Source organism: Canis aureus, chromosome 9 (genome assembly GCF_053574225.1).
Source record: "Canis aureus isolate CA01 chromosome 9, VMU_Caureus_v.1.0, whole genome shotgun sequence".
NCBI lineage: Eukaryota > Metazoa > Chordata > Mammalia > Carnivora > Canidae > Canis > Canis aureus.
In genome coordinates this window covers 4,494,185-4,517,673 of record NC_135619.1, presented here as the reverse complement: position 1 = coordinate 4,517,673, position 23,489 = coordinate 4,494,185, and the positions used below count along the sequence as shown (strand labels likewise).

The following is a 23,489-nucleotide window of genomic DNA, read 5'->3' as shown; positions in this document are numbered from 1 at the left end:
TCCCTTCCTACCACCAGTATCTTAAAGCAGGACCTCGTAATGACCTGCTTGTATTTGGGTTTCTCTGATTCTCTGCCTCCAGGCTTTCCTCTCTTCATCTCAACCTAAACATTACTGCCAGATTAATCTTCAGAAACACCCCCTGTACATTATCATCCTTTGCCCAGAAATCTCTGAAGGCTTCTGACTACTTGACAAACAAAACAAAAAACCTGAATGCCTTAACTGGCAATGGAGGGCCCAGCCAGCTGTCCTCACATCACTGCTCACCACTGTCTCAAGGTTCAGCTCAAATTGCACCTCCTTACAAATTCCTCTATCATCAGTCTAGACTACATGGGCTCTGCCCAACAGAAATATAACACAAGCCAGATATAATTAAAAATTTTCTCATAACCGCATTGAAGTTTTACATGCAAAACTAATTTTAATATATTTACTTAACCCAATATATTCAAAATATTATCATTTCAGTATGTAACCACTATTAATAGAGATATTTTACATTGTTTTTCATACCAAGTGAAACCCAGTGTGTATTTTATATTTACAGCACATCTCAATTCAATCTAACCACAATTTCAAGTGCTCAACAACTATACAGAACTTGTGGCTATTGCAATAGCACAAATACAGAATCTAAAATCAATGCTTTGTACTGTAGAGCTCTGTGCTCTACCACTGCTTAGAGGGCAGGTTGGCATCATTTTATTTCTATGTACATATCTGACGCTTGATTTTAATGGTTATCACCAACCATTTAGTCTCTCAGACCAAAACTCTGGCGTCACCTCCTCCCGGCAAATTGCTGCCACCAGTCAAATCCTATGACATTTCAGAAATGTCTTTCACATCTTCTACTACCCTATTTCAATGGAGACAATCACCACCTTACTTCAAATGTCTACCATTTCCTCTTACCTAGTTTTCCTATTCCAAGTTGATTCTTCATACAGCTGTCAGAGACCACCCTAGAAGAACAAATACATTCTTGCCCTTTGCTTGTGCAAAGTATGCACCTTCCAACAAATAAAATCTAAACTCCTTCGTTGGAAATCAAGGTCCTTCATAAGTTGCTCTCAACCTCCCTCTTCCTTCACCAACTAACCTCGCACTACAGGCTCAAGCACATTAACCTTCCCACTCTTCCTCAGTATGTCAAAACCGCTCAAGTCTCAGCGTCCAGGAATGACCTTCCCCTGAGCCTAGTAAATTCCTTTTGACCCTTCAACACCCAGCTCAAACATTTACTCCTTTATGAACTTTTCTGGTGGCCTCGGGAGGTTTTGGGGTTTTTTGTTTTTTTCATCTAGCATGAACTGGGAACCAAGAGTATTTGTTCAAAGGATGCCGAATGTATAGGTCAGGAGTAAGAGCCAGCACTTTTGTATCACCAATATCAAGCACAGCACTGCAGCGACCTACACGTGCGCCTGGAGAATGAACCCCAACCAGATCATCAATTCCTTCCTGACGGATACCATTTCATCTCAGTCATCTCACGCAGTTACTTGCTCTCTCAATAACGACCTTGCCTGTTGGTGACAGCTAAAGGGAACTATGCAAAATCCGAGGGAAAACGAAGGAATCTGCTTTGGCCCTCGAGCGCACGAAGTACACACACACACACACACACACACACACAAAGGCGGTTTTCGTACAAAAATCACAGCGGTGGTGAGATAAAAAATCAGGGGATGGGCGACTAATAACTCGGGCTCAGCTGGTGACAGGAGGCCAGAGGCGCAAGGGTCGAGGCCAGTCCGATCTCCCGTTTACTTAGGAGCACGTAGAACCGAGTCCTGGAAGCACCGAGGGCAGAGGGAGCCTGGGGGCTGGGGGCTGCGGGGCTGCGGGGCTGCGGGGCTGCGGGGCTGCGGCGGAGGGCCTAGACCTCTTCTAAATAGAGCCTGGTAATATCTCAAAAGGTCCCCGGGGTCGACCGACTAAAAAAGGGCGCCTGCGGTGTGCCCAGCGCTCAGCAGCCTCGTGGTGTCTACACCCCGGACCGCGGGAAGACCCCCGAAGCGAGGAAGCGCAAAACACGGCGACCGCGAGGCCAAAGGGCGCCAGCGCGGGCATCGGATTCACTCCCCCGGCGACCGGACCCCGAAAGGTCACCGGGAAACGGCAAAAAAGAGGGAAGGAGCACACGGGAGGGAGCCGGACGGACCGCCTCAAAGACCGGGGGCTGGAGACGCTCGGGGAAAGCGCCCCCCTCCCTCGCCAGGCCCGGCCGCGCCGGCCGCTCCCCAAGCCCAGGGGCACGTCCCCAGCGCAGCCTCGGACGAGGGGGCATCGGGGTCCCCCGAGGAGCCGAGGGCGCCCCTCCCCCAGCCAGGCTCCCTCCTTTCCTCCGCCCTCACTTGCCTCGTCAGTCCTCCTCCGACGCCGTCCACCGCCCTTCCCAGCTCCTGGTCGAATCCAGGTTCCAGGGAGAGCAGAGCCGAGGCCGGCTCAGTAGCACCCGCGACGAGCAGCCCGCGCAAGCCCCCCGATGGCGGCCGCCATTTTGAAACTGGAGGCGAGCCGCTGAGGCGGGGAAGGCCCAGGGCGATACCATCTGCGGGGGGAGGTGGGGCCGAGGCTGCGGGAAGGGGACGGAGCTTCGCCAGCAAGTCTCGGCACCTGGGGCAGACGTTTCATTTTTAAGTAATTTGTAATGTGCGAGGGCTGAAAGAAGCACGAAAAGAGTCGGGCTTCCAGAGGAAGAAATGGTGTGGTTTCCCAGCGCCACCCCTCTCTGCGCGGGCGCGGCGAGTGGCACGTCCCAGGGCCGCAGCTTCCGCCGGCGCCGGTGGCTGGGCTCGCAGCTGCCCTTGGCCGCGGGGTCGTTGGAGCTTCCCGGGCTGCAGGTGGGTCTGGGGCCCCAGGGCTGCAGGAGGGGCGAGTCCCCCTTTCCTCCAGGAAAGGCCTCGGCGGCGGTGTGTGCAGGCGAGGGGTGGTCCGGGCCTCCCCGGGGCTGGCGAGCGGCGGGGCCGGGAGGGAGAGAGGGAGGGAGAGGGAGAGGGAGAGGGAGAGGGAGGGAGAGGGCGAGGGCGGCCTCTTCCCGTGGACAGGTGGGCCCACGTTTCCCGCCTGGCGGCTTTTGGAAAGGGCCGCGGGAGGCAGTCGTTATCGGAAAACGTCTCTAGAGATCACCCGGTGACCGCTCCTGCCCGGGCTGGAGAGAACGCGGGCCGGGATCCGCTCGTAGGGAAGGAAGCTGACGAGGGACGGCGTCACGGAACGGTCCAGGTCTCAGCGCTCGGGTTCCTGGTTGCTCAGGATGGGAGACCAGCAACTCCTCCTCCAACTCGCAAACCCTCTCGAGCCGACCGCTCCATACACACACCGCACATAACTTTTAAAAAACGTTATATTTAATTCGTCCTTGGGTTCCAGGGCGTACGGTTTATTTAGACACAGTCCAGACCTCAAGGAGGGCCGTGTCAGAGGACGATCTAGAGTGCTGTGGGGACCAATGAGAGATTAGGCCTTAGTTTTTGGAACATCTATGCACCCATGTTTTAGAACGCGAATTGACTTACCAAAATACACAGCACATACAGTTTTCTTTTTAGAAGTTAGGCGGGGGAAATCCGGTAGAAAAAGTAATGTTAAGAAATACAAGATAATGCTGAGTGAGGTCAGTCTAAATGTTTATCTGTAGAGTTACCTTACCAGACAATAACACGGATAGCTTGGACCAAGCAGCCAGGCTTCCTGAGTGTTAATCCTAGTTTTGCCACTTAACTGCATCTATGACCCTAAGTGAAATCGATTGTCCCTGGATTTCCTCATCTGAAAAAAAAAAACAAAAAACAAAAAAACTTGCCTACTACTTTGGGGACATTAGTAAATACACACACAGTATTGTGATGGTTGCATGAGTTAGTGATCATGAAAAGCAGTAAGAACTATACCTGACAGTGCTAGAAGAGTCAGCTCTTTCTAGAAGTAGGCAAAACATTTGGAGCATGTTTTGGTATGTTGGTAACAAAGGATTAGGTTACATCTGTTACGTGATGCTGAGTCCATAAGATAAAAACTAGTTTTTCTTAGGAACACCATAGCAAGTCTCAGTTCTGAAGTAAAATAAGGATTTTTCATGAGTCTTCTTATAAAGAAGACACTACTGGGGCACCTGGGTGGCTCAGTCGGTTAATCACAACTCTTGATTTCAGTTCAGGTCATGATCTCAGGGTCGTAAGGTGGTGCCCCACATCAGGCTCTGTGCTGGGCATGGAGCCTGCTGAAGACTCAATCCTTCTCCCTTTGCTCCCCGCCCCGCCCTGGGAAAAAGGAAAAAAAGAAGACACTAATATGTACAGTGTCCTCATGGGCACCCATGTGGATGTCACTTTATCCAAACCTCGGCTTGTTTCACTGGAGCCTCTCCCAGGACCTCACTGCCCTCTGTCCATCAGACAAAGCCCCTTATCATCTTGGGCTCATGACCAGAGCCTGTCTATATTCCCCAGTCGTATCCATTCTCCAGGAAGTCATCCTTAGGTCCATAAATCTTTGTCCTCTCTGGTGATCCACTCACTAAAATACAGAGAACAAATTATGTTTAATGCGACTGCTCCCAAAGTCCCATTAAATAGATTGTACTAGTGTAATATGAAATGCCTCTGGTTCTAAGATTTGTCATTTACCTGTTAGCGATGGAATCATGGTGGCTGAACTGAGCTCTGGATTTTGAATATACAGAATCCTCCTGTCAGTCTTCACTTGTAGAGAGTGTGTAAGAGCCTAGGTACAGCCAGTCTCGGGCTTATCTCACCTCTTCTCAGAGTAGAGCCAAATCAAAGTAGCTACTGGCCAACGATAATGCCTTCTAGCCCAGAGGTGGCCATGAGCTTATTTAAAACAGTCTTGGACTAAGTCAATAAAGCAAACTTATGTGGTTGGTTAAAATACAAATAGTATCTGACCCACCTGAGGGTCAAGCTGAGGGTTAAGCTTGACCCCTGTTACGAAATTAGAGGACCCTGTGAGGGACAGGTGACCGAATACATGACCACTTTACATCTACAGAGACCCATATTGTCTAGTATTTTGCAGTTTTTGTGCTTTCAAAGTTAGAGTAGTTGATAAAGGCATGTATTGTCATTCCTATACTTGACTAGCTCAAGTTTATTAAGCAAGTGGCCACTTTGGTGGGCACTTGGTCAGATTCACAAAGTGCTTTAGTATCAAAATGCAAATAATGTTACTTAAGGAAGGCAGGGTGCTAACAGGAAATAAGATAAGTTTGCTGAGAACTATTTGCATCGAATCAGCAGGTGAGTTCTTTCAACTATAGGTTTTTCTGGCCTCACCAGGAAAGAGGACCAAGAGTCCCTATTTTGTTTGTTTGTTTTAAAGATTTATTTATTTACTAGAGAGAGCATGGGAGCATGACGGGGAGGAGGGGCAGAGAGAGAGAAACTTGAAACCAACTTTCCATCAAGTGTGGAGTCTGACCTCTGCCCCAGTCCCACAACCCATGAGATCACGACCAAGAGCCAGACACTCAACTGACTGAGCCACCCAGGCGTCCCCAGAAGTCTGTATTTTGATAAAGGCTCCCCAGATGCTTTTGATGCGCAGTCACGTTTGAAATTTCCCACTGTAGGCAATAGACTGAAACTTTAATGATTAAACTGGAAGTTATATATTTTAAATATCTCATTAACTTTACATAATTTTCCAAATCAGTGATATTCAGAGTAGGACCCGCTGTCTGTAATAATTATACTTTATCAAATATAAAGTAATTGTGCAACTATTAACTTCATGGCCATTTTCTAGCCTGGTGCCTTTGAATAGTGATGAAGTTTGAGAAATAGAGAATTCTCTCACTTGTGTGAGAACCAGTGTCTTAGGAGAGGCAGGAATCCAGTCTTCTTAACCCTAGCACAGTTGAGTGCTGAGCACTCTTGTTGGCGATACTGTATTCTCTTACCAGGGTGTTGTTATATGCCTTCTCAGCCATTGTCTATGAGTTACTCATCTTAGATTCACCTGTAGGCAGATGTATTTTGATGTCATCTTTAGGCACAAATTTTTACAGAAACTGATAATTCAACCATATTTTTATTGAATTAAGGCCAATTTATTTTCTGTGTGGTGACTGCTAGTGCTATTCTGCCTCTACGTTTTAGAAACCCTTAGAACTTAAAAGTCCTTAAGTATCATAAATAATCAATACAGGAAGTCTTTTAGAGAGGTATTATAATCTAATGGGATATAGAGTTTTGGAACAAACCTGAGCTTGAATTCCAGCTGTGTACTTAATACCTGTTTAGGTTAAGCTGTTTTCTAGTGTATAAAAAAGAATAATAATAGTTATTTCATGTTAAATATATATATGATTATACGATGGCTCTGGTACCTAGTAGTCATTCTATAAAAGTGAATTCCCCTCTGTCCATGTCTTGAAAACCGTTGATGTTGAGATCTACCATGACATTTTTTGAATGCAGTTGTTTTTTTAAAGTTTCTCTCCTTTCCTTTCAAAAATTAGTTTTTAGCTTTTTGCAGTAGCAGTATTGTAGCTAGTGGAGTTTATCTGAGTCACAATTACTGCTAATTGAAAAAATAATTTTCAGTAATTACAGCTTCACTAAAGAATCCTGCTTTTGGCATAATAGTACAATATATTTGTTTTAGCATTGTAAGAGGCTCTGAAAATATTTTACACATGTGTAAAAGCTTTAAATAAATAGTAGGAGGGTGCAAATATTCAGCTTTTGCAGGTAGAATTGTTTTATACTCGCCATTCCTCTGTGCTATACTATATCAGATCACTAGTGGAGCTAGAAAAAAGTTAATAAATTGATTTTAGTGTAATTTTTATACTGATCATTGTTACCTATATAATTGTCATCAGGTAGATTTTAATTTTATCACTACATTCTGATGCTAAGAAAATTTGAAGAGACTTCTTATGCTTTTTAACATCTATCTCTTCTATTCAGGGCTACCTTCCTGTGTCAGATATAATTTTGCAAGATATTTCAAAGGCAGTTATATTTCTGATAATCCTTTTTTTTTTTTTCCCTAGCACTTAAGATGAACGTAATTCAGATTGTTCGTGACCACTGGGTACATATACTTGTGCCTATGGGGTTTGTCCTTGGATGTTACCTAGACAGAAAGAATGATGAAAAGCTAACTGCCTTCCGGAATAAGAGTTTGTTGTTTAGAAGGTTAGTTTGTACACTTTTTTTAAACCAACAATTAACCAGCTCTTGGAAATAATTCTTTTTAGTACCATATATGCCAAAAATAAACAGAGGATAAATTTTGACCCAAGGACTTATATTTAAGTTATATTGTTTAGCAGCATTAGTTGTTTAATCCTTCTACAAAACTGTATGATTACCTTTGGAATGCCAATAAGTCTTTAGTTTATGAACAGGCTATTTCAGATGTTTGAGTTTTTCTTTCTTTTTTCTTTTTTGGCATTCAGGGTGCATTGTATTATAGAAACAAAGTTTTAAACCAGCTCACCAAAGCCTTTCATACAGCTTTCACATATTATCATATATTATCTCACTTAAGCCAGAAGGTAGCTGAAATCTATGGTACTAATAGTGGCTTGGTGCTATATTCACAGGAACGCTGCTTGAGAGCTTGAGATGCGGTGGCTGAGTGATCAGAAGGCAGCTGGCAGCTGCCTGGTCCCGTTGTGTCTCTGGAGATGACTCTTTTGGCAGAAAGTTAGTTAGCAAGACAGGGTAGCTGCCGCTGGGTATGCAGCTGGGTGGGAAAAGCTCAAGGGAGCAGAGGCTTGGGCAGCATTAACAGTATGGAGAGGAGGTTTACAGTTAAGGATTTCAAGAAAGATAAATGAATTGGAAGGTGTTCAGAAAAACCTCAAATGAACTCATTGAAATGATAATAGCTTTTGTACAGACTAAGAAATTGTAGTTCCTTAATTTGGAAAAATGAAATTAAAGGGATGGTAAAAGTTTAAAATCATGAGACAATAGAATGAGTATGTTGAGTCTATATAAAAATTGTAATGGGTCAATTTAATAGAATATAAGATTGAATTAATATTCTTCTGAGTCTTTTCCCCCCTGTAAAAGTTTAATTTATAATTTTTCCTTTCCTTCCTTTTTAATTTCTACACAGGGAATTGAGACCCAATGAAGAAGTCACCTGGAAGTAAAGGCTGTGACTAAATTACAGAATGTTCACATTTTAAAAGTTAGGAGAGAAATAAAAGCACATTCATTATTTAATATGAAGTATGATTCTTTTTAGCTTAAAAATAAATAACTATTGAGTACTTGATTGTGTACATTGATGGTAAGTTTACAATTAAATTTTCATTTTGTTTTCTTCATTTTAGGCCATAGTACTATTAAATAGTAGAGCCAATTTTTTCCTCAGGTATTTTTCAGAAATTTTTTAAAACTGTACTTTAGAATGATGATAGTAGCAGAAAATTTTAGTGACCTTGAGTTTCGCAAAGATTTCTTGAATACAACACATAAAGCATGAACTAATTTTAGAAGTTTTTGTTCTTCAAAAAACACTTAGGAAAAGGCAGCCATAAACCAGGGAAAAGAATTTGTAAAACATAATATACAACAAAGAACTTATATCTAGAATATGTAAAGAACCCTTATAACTTAATAAGATAACTCAATTTTTAAAAAATTATTCATTTATTTATTTAATCTCTACACCCAACGTGGGGCTCAAAGTCATAACAGTGAGATCAAGAGTTGCATGCTCTTCCAACTGAGCCATCCAGGTGTCCCGAACCCAATTTTTTAAGTGAGCAAAATTTAATAGATACTTCACCAAAAAGATAAAAGGATGGCAAATAAAGCACACGAAAAGACTCCCAACATCAGTAGTCATTACGGAAATGCAAATTTAAGCCACAATGAGATACCACTACACACCTATTAGAGTGGTTAAAATTAAAAGACTGATCCTATTACTGGTGTTGGCAAGGGTGCAGAGCACCTGGACCTCACACACTGCTGGCAGGAATGTAAAACGTAGCTGCCAGGAGTTGTACCACTTTGGAAATCAGTGTAGTGGTTTCAAGTGAAAATAACACCTACCATATGACCCAGCCATTCCACTCTGAGGTATTCATCCAAGATAAAGGAAAGCTTATGTTCACACAAAGACTTTCATGAATGCTCATAGCAGCTTTATAACAGCAAAAAATTAGAGCTAACCCAAATGTCCATCAACAAATAGATAAATTGTATTAAATCTATACAATGGAATACTACTCAGCATTAAAAAAGAAATGATCTGTTGCTATGACATTGATGAATTTCAAATTAATAATCCTAGATGAATGTAGCCAGACAGCACACACTTTACAGATCCATTTATCTAAAATGTTAGAAACTGTATACTATAGTTAAAGCAGATCAGTGGTTGCCTGGAGGAGCAAGGTCCAGAAAAGGGTTAGAGGTAAGAATTACAGGAGGGCACAAGGAAACATTGGGATATAGGTGGTTCATTCTTTTGCTCGTGATGGTTCCATTCAACTACTTCTCAGAAAACATTTTGTTTTAGGTAATACTGAATTTAGGAGAAGCAAAATGAAAATGAAATGATACTCTCTAATTATTACTGCTGGGTCTTTGTTAATGTAATTAAGGTCTCAGCATGAATTACTCTGGATTAGAGTAGGATCTAAATCCAATCATTAGTTCTTGAAAGAGGAGAGGACAGAGACACAGAAGGCCATGTGAAGAAGACCAAAGCCGAGGTTAGAGTCTTGCTTGCAATCACAAGCCAACTAATGCTAGGAGCATCTAGAAACTGGAAGAAATAAGGAAAGGATTCTCCCTGTGACCATGGAGTATGGTTCCGCTGACTGGTTTCAGGCTTCTGGCCTCAAGAATATTTAGAGGATAAATTTCTGTTGTTTTTAGCCACCGAGTTTGTGATGCTTTGCAGCAGCCATAAGAAATGAATACAGTCACATTTTTTTCTGAATAATACATTAAGTAGTTTAAAAATCAAGAATAAAACTGTATACAGTGAAAACTCTTCCCACTGCTGCCTCCTATTTATCTAGTTCTCTTACCATCTCAAACTTGTACATAACCTCTAGGTGCCCTGTATATTCTTCCAGATATTTGTAATGTATATGAACAAAAAATTAGATAGTTTCTGTACACACTTTCTTTTAAAAAAAAAAATCAGAAAAAAAATGGTTGCATATTTTTTTGCTTCATGAAACCATGATTTATTTGCCCAGTCAGGCCACAGTTCCTTAAGAACATGCATGGACTGTTTCCCCAGTACAGGATTGTGGACTATGCACACGAGGGTTTCAGTAAATAGTGACTAGTATTGAGCACCTGGTCCTCACTGGAACACTCCATTTCCTTATCTCCCACTGCCCCTTCTGTTCCTCTGAGCCTACACTCACCCAAGTCCCCAGTGGTCTCCATAGCAACATAATTTAGTGGACTCCTGTAAGTCCTTATGTTGCAGGATCTCTTGGCAGCAACTGACAGACTGATTCTTGAAAGGTTCCTTCTCAGGGCTTTGATAACCTTACACTCTCCAAGTTTTCCTCCCTTGTCCTTGGCTATTCCTTCTTGACCTGAAGTTTCTGTTCTAAATCCTCTTCTCAATCTCTTCCTTTTCCCTTAGATGATTTTATTCACTCCTGTGAGTAACTCCCCATTTTACCATAAAACCAAGCCCCTGAACTCCTGACCATTTATATATATAAATAGGTATATATTACTTGTCTTATACCTCACAGATATTTCCCAAACCTTGCCCCTTCCTCCAGTATTCCCTATCTCAGTGAATACTATTCCTACCTCAGTGGTTGTCTAGGGCAGAAACCCAGACATCACCCCTAACATTTCTGTGTCCCTCACTCCACTCTCACTCAGTTCTATTAAGTCTCCCCACCTTCCTAATCTCTCAAAATGGTCTTCTCTCCACTACAGGTCATTACTCTAGCCCAAACACCATCATCTCTCCCAAGATTCCTTCCACAGCATCAGCTCTTTTCTGCAGCTAGAGTGATCTTTGTAAAATGCAAATCTCTTCTCGTTTAAAAGTTTTATATAGCTCCTCAACTGTCTAAAAAGCATACCTGCTGGGATGCCTGGATGGCTCAGCAGTTGAGCATCTGCCTTTGGCTCAGGGTGTGATCCCACAGTCCAGGATCGAGTCCCACATCGGGCTCCCTGCATGGAGCCTGCTTCTCCCTCTGCCTCAGTCTCTGCCTCTCTCTCTCTTTCTCTGTGTGTGTGTGTGTGTCTCATGAATAAATAAATAAAATCTTAAAAAAAAAAAACATACCTGCCTTAACCTAATTTCAAGGTTAAACCTGCTTCTTTCCTACTCTTTTCAGTTTCATCAACACCCTTCTCCCACTTTACTGAACTTTTCAGTTTCCCCAACTCATGCTTACTCTTCAGGGTCAGAACGCAGACGCTAGTAACAAGGTGTCTGGATTTGGACCCCAACCCAGTAGTGGACCTTGGACACGGTTCTTTTCTTAACCTCCCTGTGCATCCGTGTCCTCACGTATGAAACAGGAATCATAACAACACCTACAAGGTTGTTGTATTAAATTCGTTAGTATATGCAAAGTAGTTTAAAAAGAATGCCTACCTAACAGTAAGCTCTATATAAATATTAATTACATTTTTAGACAAGTGCTAGGTGTTGGGAATGGAATGTCTTTTTCCTAATTAGGCTTTCAGTGGGGGAGGAGGAGAAAGATATTAAAAATAATAATAATCATATCTGATACGCAGATGTGAAAAGGAGGAAGTACAACGTGGGAAAACATAAGAGAACGCATAACCCAGGTATTCCTTATGCAGAGCCCTTGAGGCCTGAAAATCCATAGCAATGGGTGGGAAGCAGGGGGTTCCTCCAGACCGCAGGGGGCGCTGCAGCACCCGCAGCCGGCCAGATAAAAGGAAGTGGGAGGACGCGCTACAAAGGTCACGTGTCCTCCCTCTACCGCCCCGGCGTGCCCCCGCTCTCCGTCCCACGTGACGCCCGTCCTCGGGGGTGATTGGCCGGGGCGCGGCACGTGGGCGGGGGGCTCGAGGCGGGGCGGGGCGGGGCGGGGCGGGGCGGGAGACGGGGTGGGGCCGAGGGGCGGGGCTGGAGGGGGTGTTTCGGCGCGGGGGCCGTTGGCTCCAGACAAATAAACATGGAGTCCATCTTCCACGAGAAAGTGAGTGTCCGAGTTTGGCGGGGAGCCCGCCCGCCGTGCGGTGGCCGCGGTGGGGCGCGGCACGGTGTCCTCCTGGAGAGCTGGCGGGGGCCCGAGTCGCCCCATCCCAGGCTGGGCCGGGCGGGCCGGGGACGCCGGGGAGCTGGGAGGGACCGAGGCAGGGCCGCGGCGCCGGGGGCACGCAGAGGGGTGCCGCCGGGTGGGTTGGCTGTGCGCCTCCCGTCCCCTTCCCGCGGGGTCCGTGCTCTGGTCCCTTCCCGCCCGCTCCCGAGGTTTCTGGCCGGTCCCCCTTGGACGAGTGAGAGCCTCGCCCCTTCCTAACTCCACCCCGCTCCCCAGCCCTACTCCTGGCAGAATGAACTTTTCCTTCTCTGGGCTCCTCGGCTCTATGCTGGAGCCTCGCAGACGTTGGGCCTTCGGGTTGTGTTCTCGTCCTCCTGCACTGGGTCCAGAAGCCGCCCGAGGCGGGGGCCCGGGCTCGCCCCGTGTAGGGCCTGACACTTGGGGAAGGGAGGTAGGAAATCCTGCGCGCCGCTAAATAGGGAAGTCGTCGCCAGGCTTTTTGTTACGGGATGTTCAGGCTTCGTTTCTTTGGGTGGTTGGATCCTCCCGGAGCAGAAGGGCCAGCCTCTCCGCAGGTGTCGGGATGGGCTGGAGTAATTGCGCCGTGGTCCGCCTCGCCTGTCTTATTCCTCGGCCGTCTTATTCCTGGATGACCACGCACTTTGAAGATGCCGTCTGTGGCACGTGGACGAGCCCATCTTTTCTCACAGACAATAAACATGCTTATTTGGGTGTGAGTGAAACCTTCCTCAGGACAATTTTGGCCCAGGCTATATTGTTTCATAATAGTTTCATGTTTGGAAAGGGTGTCTGGGGAGGCTACTGCTGAGTAGGAGCAAAGGGGTTGGATTTTGTTAAGTACTTACCCACTGAAAAACTCACACGTCGACTTTAAACGAACTGTTAAATGGAGTGCTTTTCCCGATACCTGCTATAGAAACGATTTTAGCACGTTTTGGCGCTGGGGTAGACCAGTTTTTATGTGTGGGGAAGGGCTCAGTGGCATAGCTATCACTAGTCTTTTGATCGACATGATTTATGAATCTTGGACAAGAGAAATTTAGTTGCTTGACTAAGGAGATTGGATAAAGAGAACCCTATGTACACATATTTTTATTACTAATTTTCAAAAGCTTTAGTTAGTGTAGGACCAGATGTTTCAAGTGGAAGACTTTAAACATTTCCACACACCATCTCCTGAGAGCTGTATGGTTTTACAAATACTGATTGGTGGATATGGGTCACTGTTTGCATAGATTGCAGTGAAGGTAACTACCGAACCACCAGATCAAAAGAAGCTGGGCTCTAGCCTCATAAAGCTCTAGTTTCCTGAAGGAAGTCGCTCTCAGTTATCAACATCTGTGACGGCTTTAAGGGTACTTGAATACAATTTACCTTTATCGTCAACTTATATGTACTCAATAGAAGGCTGGTAAGGTTTTTTGAAGCATAGTTCAAGAATGGAAAGCGCCTTGTAGCCATAGGGCCCACTGTTAATCTCATACGTAGTCCATTCTGGGAATGTTTTAGCTTGATAGGCCATTTTCTAGCACATTCTCTTCCCCTCTGCCACACATATTTAACCTTTGCTACAGCCAGAGAACCACCTTTGGCTCTAAGGAAGCTGTGTATATAAAGATACCTGCCTAGAGCAGACCTTGCAGCTACTTTCTCTTGGAATATTGGTATCCCCCATTTTCAGAGTTATCACTTTGAGTGTCCTCTCTTAAGTTAGAATGCAACAGTTGTTCAGTGATCTGTCCGCAGTGCCCAAGATAGTGCCTGGCAGATAGTAATTGCTCAATAAATATTTGAATGAATCAAGAGAGTTTCTTAAGGTTCTGAGACGTGGATTGTACTATTTATCTAACTTAAATAGTTTTTCTGTAAGTATTTTAAGCTTTGCAGGTTGTATATGGCTTCACGTATTGTTGTTTGTGTGTGTATGTCTGTGTTCCCCAACCATTAAAATCATAAAAACCTGGGCGCCTGGATGGCTCAGTCAGTCGAGCAGCTGGCTCTTGGTTTTGGCTCAGGTCATGATCTCGGGGGTTGTAGGATCCAGCCCTGAGTGGGGTTCATACTGAGCACAGAGTCAGCTTCAGATTCTTTCTCCGTGTCTCTCCCCATTTGCCTGAGCACGCTTTCTAAAATAAATAAAAATATCTTAAAATAAAAATTAAAAAAATAAAAGCATAAAAACCATCCTTAGCTGCTGGAGCAGATTGGATTTGGCTTATAGGCTAGGGTTTGCCAGCCCATAACTTTAACCTATTATTAAATGGTCACTAACTGCTGAGTATCTTGGTTTTTGTTTTAGTTCTGGAGTCTGGTATTTTCTCTTTCTTTCTTTCTTTTTTTCTTTCTTTCTTTCTTTTCTTCCTTTTTTTTTTTTTTAAAGATTTACTTATTTATTTATTCATGATAGAGAGAGAGAGAGAGAGAGGCAGAGACAGAAGCAGGCTCCATGCCGGGAGCCCGACGCGGAACTCGATCCTGGGACTCGATCCTGGGACTTCAGGATTGCGCCCTAGGCCAAAGGCAGGTGATAAACCGCTTACCCACCCAGGGATACCCTGGAGTCTGGTATTTTCATTGCCATTTCTCTTGCTGCCTGCTCTTGGTACAGTCACTGTGCCATCTCCATTGATACTTTTCATGTAATGTGAACTGAGAATGATAATCAAATTTGTTGGGATTGTGTTTAAAATTAATAAAAATAGTTAAAAGATGCTGAGCTTTAACTTCATGTCTTCATTTTGCCCTGTGGCGATTCTGGTTCCTAATTGCCTTTAGGATATTTGAGGTTTAGGAATCCCAAATAAGTGGCTTGAGAAAGTAATAATATCACAGACTTGAAACTTTTGCTGGGTTTGAATCCCAGCTCTGCCATTTACTGTGCATACATCTTGGGCTGGTTACTTACTAAGTCTCTCTGCTCCAGTTTCCTCCTGGAAGATAGGATAATAAAGTGTCTACCTCAGTGAAGCACTTGGAATGCTTCCTGGCATGTATACTGTAGATGTGCTGGCTGTTCTTGTGATTCAGATGCTTGTGTTTGCTGAGCCTCACAGTAGAGCATGAGACTTACCACTGAGATGAGATGAAGATCTGCTGGGTTGACTGTGTGGCCCTTTACATTAGGGCCATTTCCGAGCATACCCTTAGGTTTCTGCCTGGTTTCTGTTGTAATCAGTAGTATCTCCCTGCAGCGTGGGGTGTGGTCCTGGAGACCCAGGATCGAGTCCCACGTCGGGCTCCCTGTATGGAGCCTGTTTCTCCCTCTGCCTGTGTCTCTGCCTCTCTCTCTCTCTCTCTCTCTCTCACACACACACACACACACACATACACACACATACTCTGTGTGTGTCTCTATGAATGAATAAATAAAATCTTAAAAAAAAAAATTTGCATTAGAACTGTTTCCACAAAATCCAGTGTCTGGTCACTATAGTAAATAGCTCTTGGCATGTGAAATAGCTGTATCTTAGCAGAGGTTTTTTGTTATTATTTGAACCTTTTTAAGTGTAACAATCACATGTTAGGGGTACACAGATCATCATAGTACAGCTCTAAGTTCTGACAAAGTGGACACACATATGTAAATAATGCTTAGATCAGGTAACAGAACATTACCTACATCCCATAAGCTCCACTTAGGCCCTCTTCCAGATGCTCTCCCTCCATCCCACCTTCACCCCTGCAAGGACAATCACTGTCCTGAATTCTAGCATCATAGATTAGTTTTGTCTGTTTTTGAGCTTTAGTAAATGGAATCATATAGTGTGTACCTTTTGAGACTGTCTCAGTGCTCCCTTCTGATTCTGTTGTATACATACCCTGTATCATTTTCAGAAACTGAATTTTGCTCCTAGAAAAATTTATTCATCAGGAAAAATATGCGTCTTCCAGTGTTCTTTGGAGACACCATCTATTTTTGTTTTGTTTTAGATTTTATTTATTTGAGAAAAAGAGTATGAGTGGGGGGGGGGGGCAGAGAGAGAGGAAGAAGCAGACTCCCTGCTGAGCTCGGAGCCCAGATACAGGGCTTCCCAGGACTCTGGGATCATGACCTGAGCCACCAAGGCTCCCCAGGGGGTCATCATCTATTGTGTAACATAGAACAAATTGCACAAGGTAAGACAGGTTGGGTTAAGGCATAGACGTTACTGGGGAAAGGGAGATCTTAGAGGACCGGGGAATAGGAGAAGAAAGTGTTCTCTTCTGCCATCCCCCTACGAGGGGTTTGTGTTCACAGGAAGGGATCTCATCCACCAGTGAATCTTCCTTAGAAGGCAAGCATGAGAAAGTGGCGTTGTAGGCAGCAGGGTGATAAGCAGACTGCTCAGTGCCATGCAGCTTGGATTTAGATTTGGGGTGCTGGTTGTGTGAGAGCCATTTGCCCAGCACTTGAAGACCCTGGTGCCCATGGAAAGTTGTACTCCCTCCACCCCCCACAGTAGGAAGCCAGTGATACCGATGATTCATCCCATGGCTGCTTGGATGCAGCCCTTCTTGCTGGCTTGTCTGGAAATGAGCTCCAGGGGTGGTTTTTGGAAGTTTTGCTCATTGTACTATACTACATATACACTTAGTGCAGAGTTAGCTACAAGTCTTCATTAACCTCAAACAGGATCTTTCTTACCTGTATCAATTCTTGAGATTCTTTTGTTCATTGATCTCAAATTCCTTTTTAGATTGAGTAGATTGTCTTGTTAAAAGAATACAAATGATCTAGGGATTAAAGTTCCCTTTCAGCATTTTAAAATTGCTGTGGAACCTCCAAAGATATGTGTGTTTTAGGTACTGAAAATGAGAGATGATAATGTTTTTATAGTTTCTAGTAAAACATGAAATTTGGCATACTTGATAGAATGATTGATGTAAATCATTCTTAAGTTTTTGATCACATAGCTAAATAATTGTAGTTTCATTAGTGGTAAAGTTGTAAGAGTTAAAAAATGAAAATTCATGTACTTAATGTTAATCATGCTTATCAAAAGCCAAAAAGGTTCAGTTTGGCCCTGTTGAGTTAATGATTAAATTCTCTTTAGAGGAAGATACTGAAAAAAAAAAAATTGAGGAAGATACTGTACAAATCTTGTTTCACAAGTCACATTTGAATTTTTTCTTTTGGAAATATTAGCAAGAAGGCTCACTTTGTGCTCAACATTGCTTGAATAATCTATTGCAAGGAGAATATTTTAGCCCTGTGGAATTATCTTCAATTGCACATCAGCTAGATGAAGAAGAGAGGATGAGAATGGCAGAAGGAGGAGTTACAAGTGAAGACTATCGCACATTTTTACAGGTACTGATTTTAAACTCACGAAATTGTGTTTTTTTTTAAAATGTGGGTACTGTTTAGAAACGGATGCACCATTTTTCCTATGGGGCATTGACTTGTTAATTATAACTCTGCTCTTGACTATATAAATGGGATTGCACAAGATGTTATTTTAAAAATGCACACTAATGACAGTTTTAATCCTTCTCTCCCCATCCTCAACCCCCGCCTCAACTACCTATCCACATTAAACAGCAGCCTTCTGGAAATATGGATGACAGTGGTTTTTTCTCTATTCAGGTAAGTAGTCACAAGCATGTACTAAGGGTTGTTTATGTCCCAGGCACTGTTCAAGCTGAGAATATGGTTGATAGGAATATCTCTTCACAGCCTTTCATGATCACTGTAATGATGTGACCTTCAGAAATTCCTCCAATAGTTAGTGTCTAAGAGTATAAGATTATAAAAAATAAAATAAAAATCAGCTGTAGAGCACAAGGAAAAAAACTGAAAAAAAAGTATGAGATTATACTCTAGAGTACTGGATTTTTATAGAGTTAAACATGAAAATTAGGATTGTAGAACCTTCATTTTATTTTATTATTTATTTTTTTTAAAGTAAGCTCCATACCCAGCCTGGATCCCAACACGAGGCTTAAACTCATGACCCTGAGATCAAGACCTGAGTTGAGATCAAGAGTCAGACACTTAACTGACTGAGCCACCCCGGCACCCCTGAGCCCTCATTTCTAGGTTAGGGCTTTTTGAAAGGAGATGATTTAATTTACATCTGGATGCTGATAAACATAATTCCAATAAGTCACAGTATTTCAAACTTACGACTTGTATAAATTTGAGAAAATGCAGCAGCTTACTACCTTCCATTTAAATCCGCCTACCAGGACTGTATCTCTTTATTATGGTCCGTGGCTTTTGCTTGTTTTCTTTTTTGAAACTTACACTCCCCTTGAATTCTGTGGGTGATGGTAGATGTGCTTGTGAGATTCTTTTATCTGGGTCTTTCATTCTGTTTCTCACCCTTGGGAGGTGTGTCCAGAGTTCTTTCAGAACCTCTTCTTGGGGTGTCTGTTTCTACAGATACCTCTGTTGCACCCCCCTGTGCTGTCCTCCTGGATTCCCCACTAAGGAGCATTTCCACCCAGCGCTCCATTGTGGATGGCAGTGTGCAGCCGCTGCCGCAGGGCTAGGGGAAGCTCGAGCAGGCCTGGCACCCGCCATGGCTTATTTGTGTAGAGCTGTTCTTGGTGCCCATTCACCTTTGTCCACCACATTGCATTCACTTTGTATCCAAGCTAGTACCTGCTTCACTCACTTCTTTGTTGGCCACCCTGGAGGGCAGATAGTAGGTTTTCAGAAATCCATTTTGTTTTCTCAGTTTGAAGTAATCAGATTTATTTTTTGTTCTGGTTTTCTTTCCCCTATGAATTACAGACCCATGATAATAGAAGCTTAAAGTCTGAGAGCTTCAGTTTAAATTCCCAGGAAGAACTCCTAATAAACAAAATTTTCATCACTACTGACAGCCCAGGTTCTAAGTTGAATATAGCTTTTCTAAAGCAGGATCCATAGCAGCCAAATTATCACATGCATATATTGGACTGGTTTTAAGAATAGTACCTGCTGGATCAAATATACATCTGGATTTTTGAGGCAGTTTCATCTAGGAACTGTGTGCTTCTCTGGAATGTTCCAGAAACCTAGTGTAAGTAGCACTCTTTTAATGCTATGTTTGTTCTTTATGGATTTAGTGATATATCTATACGTACAAACTTTTTTAAAAACCGTAACTTTCCAGGGAAAATTATACATAGAGTACAGTTGTTTATACACTTCACATGACCAAACTACTTAAATTTGGAATTGATAGTTTAGCTCATGGAAAGTTGCTTTTTTTTTTTTTTCTTTTTTTTCTTTTTTTTTAAACAGGTTATAAGCAATGCCTTGAAAGTTTGGGGTTTAGAACTAATTCTCTTCAACAGTCCGGAGTATCAGAGGCTCAGGATCGATCCCATGTAAGATTTTATATTGCTTTTCCTAAATTTGACTTTTAAAGTTAGAATTTCTTAAAGAAGAAAAGTATATTTTGAATGCTTTTGTTTTGATGTTCCTGGTTTCATTCCCTTAGAATTTCCTATTATATCTTTAGGGGATGTCTATGAATATCTGCCCACTGAGCCTTCCCCACACCTCAGTGTGTGGCAGCACAGAGCTGATCCTTAAATGCTGTGTGATGCCAGTGTTTTTGCACGGCATTGCTAATCTGCAGAGAGAATTATACCGTTTTGTAATTTCTTAAAAACCAGTGATCCTTAGCTGTAAGCATAATCCTAATGTTTTTTATAGTACTTGCCAATAGATAAACTAAATGAATATGAACTCTACTATTTCAACTTGTGTATGTATTTTTTTCTTTTTCTAGAAATGAAAGATCATTTATATGCAATTACAAAGAACACTGGTTTACAGTTAGAAAATTAGGGAAACAGGTAATGTTTCTCCCCTTCCCCTTCTTTCTTCTCATTTTGCATTCCATTTGCAACTAAAATGTAAAGGATTGGAAAATTAAAGATGAAGAAACTTACCAATAATGTGTATGTGGTATGGTTTCAATCTTGATAGAGATTTGCTATTTTAAAAGACAGTATCAGTTCCCCTTACAGATTTAAAACAACCATACATACTTGACTCTTGAACAACATGGGTTTGAACTACATGGGTTCACATTCACATTCACATTCACTATATGTGAATTTTTTTTTTAAGATTTTATTTATTCATGGGAGAGAGAGAGAGAGAGAGAGAGAGAGAGGCAGAGACACAGGCAGAGGGAGAAGTAGGCTCCATGCAGGGCACCCGATGTGGGACTCGATCCCCGGTCTCCATGATCACGCCCTGGGCTGAAGGCGGCGCCAAACTACTGGGCCACCAGGGCTGCCCTTATATGTGAATTTTTTAAAAATACAGTACTGTAAATGTATTTCCCTTATGGTTTTCTTAGTAACATTTTTTTTCTCTAGCTTTATTATAAATATAAGTATATAAGGGGCACGTAGCTGGTCGGTAGAGCATGTAACTAACTCTTAGTGTCAGAGTTGTGAATTCAAGCCCCATGTTGGGCATGGAGCCTACTTAAAAAAAAACCCAACAAGTGTATTATATATATACAAAATATGTGTTAATTGTTCACATTCGAAGTAAGGCATCTAGTCACCAGTAGGCTATCAGTGGTTGGGGTTTTTTGAGGAGTCAAAGTTACATGTGGATTTTTAGCTGTGCAGGGGTCAGCATCCCTAACCCCCATATTGTTCATGGGTCAACTGCATAATTTAACTATATCATAAGAAAAAGTTTCTCTTTAATGCAGTACAGATGTGACTACTTTACCGAGTTTTATGTGATAAAGATGTTCTTCCAGTTAACTGTGACTTTATAGATTTGTATTCAGTGTATAGTAGTAGTATCATGAAGCCTGAAACAACATCCAGCATGAATAAATTTTTGAGTCATGTTTGCTTTAGCATATCAAGATTACTCACGTGCTAAAACACCATGTAATCTGTACATCTACATAAAGTCGTTTCTTTTTTTTTTTTTTTTCAAAAAGAACATGGAATGGGCCTTGAACAAGCCTTTTTTCAGATCAAGAAATGTACCTAAGATGTTATTTTTATAAATAATTACCAAAGAATTTCTATGTACATGATACCACAATTATTTAAAGTCCTTTTTATTAGAATTTTGAATCTTCAAAAGAGTTCTTGTAAATGATTTAATATAAAAAGAAACAAACTATTGATATGTTTAACAACATAGATGAATCTAAAAATAATTATGCTGAGTGAAAGAAGCCAGACACAAAATACTACATACTGGAAAGTTCCATTTTCATAAAGATCTAGAAAATGCAGACTAATCTATAGTGACAAAGTAGAATGACCAGTGGTTGCCTGGGGATGAGGAAGGCAAGGAACAGTGAGAGAAGAGGATCGTAAGGGGTGCAAGAAACACTCTTGGTTGTGTTGAGCTTTCATGGGTGTATATGCATATGTTAAACTTCAAACTGGACATTTTAATGTGTGTGATTTCTCACATGTCAGTTACATCTCCATAAAACTGTTTATAGAAATACTACAGAGCAAAAAGAAAATGAAATCAAGCATGAGAACATTGGATTAAATCAATAAAAGAGAATTCAAAGCAGAAGCCCTACTATTATCTTTTAGGCCAGCCTCCTAGAAGCAGCTTCATGTGACTTAGTTATTTCTAAAAGTCCCTCCTGAGTTATAAAGAGCAAGGAAGATGGTGTGGCACAGTAGAGGCTGACCTGAGTAGGGATCAACTCTAAGGAAAACCCAGGGAGGACCATGCCATGATTATTTAACCTTTGACTTTTGTTTATATTTTTTAAAAAATATGATCAAGTATTTGTTACTTTTTCTATATAAAGTACTCACTGGATTTTTTTAAGATCTGAAGACTTAGGTCCCAGAAGTCCCTTTGTATTGGTTTGCATGTAAACTTACATCGTTATTTTGAGAGGTTTTAAAAATTTTAGTTCTTTAAAAGTGAACTTTCAGAGCACCTGGGTGGCTCAACCGATAACAGTGTTCCACTCTTGGTTTTGGCTCAGGTCTGTATCCTGTTTTGTGAGATTGAGCCTGCTGAGCAAAGAGCTGACTTGAGGATTCTCTCTCCCGCTACCCCCTCCCCCCACTCACACACACAAACACACACTCTCTCTCAAATAAATAAATCAAAATTAAAAAAAAAAAATAAGGGGAGGATCAAGGTGGCTCAGTTGGTTAAATGTCTGTCTTCGGCTCAGGTCATGAGCCCAAGTTCTGGGATCTGGTCCAGCCCTGTGTTAGATGCCTTGCTCAGCAAGGAGCCCGCTTCTCCCTCTCTTCCTTGCTCGTGCTTTCTGTCTGTCTCTCTCTCATAAGTAAGTAAAATCTTTAAAAATTTTAAAAATTTAAATAAAAATAAGTAAAATTGAATTTTCACATTTTAAATTATCTTTGACAAATACAAGAAATGTCAAATTTTGACTTCTCTTTGGCTCTATATTTTTGTTTATGGTTACATTTTTCATTATGTATTGTGTATGAGGTCCTTGTATTATGAAAAATATGATTGGAAAAGGTTTTTTTCTGTGTATTGTTTTTAATTCCAGTATAGTTAACATACAGTGTTTATATTAGTTTCAGGTGTACAATATAGTATTCAATAATTCTGTACATCACTCAGTGCTCATCACAAGTATGCTCTTATCCTCTTCACCTGCTTCACCCATCTACCCGTCCCTTCCCCTCTGGTAACCCTCAGTTTGTTCTCTGTAGTTAAGAGTCTGTCTTTTGGTTTGTTTCTTTTTTCTTTGTACCTTTGTTCTGTTTCTTAAATACCACATATGAGTGAAATCATACATTATTTGTCTTTCTCTGACTTATTTCACTTAGCATTATATTTTCTAGATCCATCCATGTTGCAAATGGCAAGATTTCATTCTTTTTTTAAATAATTATTTAGAGAGAGAGAGAGAGAGCATGCACACACAAGTGGGGGGGGAGGGGAGGAGGGAGAGAGAATCTCAGACTCTGAGCTGGGTGCAGAGCCCGAGTTGGGGCTTGATCCCATGACCATGAGATCATGACCTGAGCTGAAATCAGGAGTCAGATGTTTAACTGACTGAGCCACTCAGGTGCCCCAAGATGTCATTCCTTTTTGTGGCTAATATTCCTGTGTTTGTGTGTGTATTTATCTTCTATCTTTATCCATTCATCTGTTGGTGGACACTTGGGCTGCTTCCATAATTTGGCTGTTGTAAATAATGCTGCATTAAACATAGAGGGGCATATATCTTTTCAAATTAGTGTTTTAGGATTCTTTGGGTAAATACCCAGTAGTGGAATTACTGAATCATAGAGTAGTTCTATTTTTAATTTT

General features: G+C 42.1%; 2 protein-coding genes and 1 pseudogene across 12 annotated transcripts in view; all 3 read left to right on the top strand.

The window, feature by feature from the left end:
- Positions 1-2,696: 2,696 nt before the first annotated feature.
- On the top strand, positions 2,697-8,219 carry NDUFB1 (NADH:ubiquinone oxidoreductase subunit B1). The gene is made up of 3 exons (XM_077908528.1): positions 2,697-2,855; positions 7,034-7,178; positions 8,110-8,219. Exons 2-3 carry the CDS (start codon positions 7,042-7,044, stop codon positions 8,144-8,146), a joined length of 174 nt encoding a protein of 57 aa, XP_077764654.1. The 5' UTR covers positions 2,697-2,855; positions 7,034-7,041; the 3' UTR covers positions 8,147-8,219.
- On the top strand, positions 6,499-6,628 carry LOC144321497 (U4 spliceosomal RNA; annotated as a pseudogene).
- A 3,834-nt stretch (positions 8,220-12,053) lies between the features above and the next one.
- Positions 12,054-23,489, top strand: part of ATXN3 (ataxin 3) — a 35,817-nt gene continuing 24,381 nt past the window's right edge. For 4 of the 11 annotated variants that reach the window (XR_013385802.1, XM_077908521.1, XM_077908520.1 and 1 more), the window contains exons 1-5: positions 12,951-12,969; positions 17,385-17,549; positions 17,781-17,825; positions 19,473-19,558; positions 19,966-20,032. Coding sequence is in view for 9 of the 11 variants with exons in the window: in XM_077908521.1 (XP_077764647.1) it covers positions 12,958-12,969; positions 17,385-17,549; positions 17,781-17,825; positions 19,473-19,558; positions 19,966-20,032 (375 nt within the window). In the remaining 2 variants the exon portion in view is untranslated. Of the gene's footprint in view, positions 12,176-12,880; positions 12,970-17,384; positions 17,550-17,780; positions 17,826-18,977; positions 19,249-19,472; positions 19,559-19,965; positions 20,033-23,489 lie in introns of those variants that run through there. The other 7 variants (XM_077908518.1, XM_077908524.1, XR_013385803.1 and 4 more) reach the window with 6 other exon arrangements.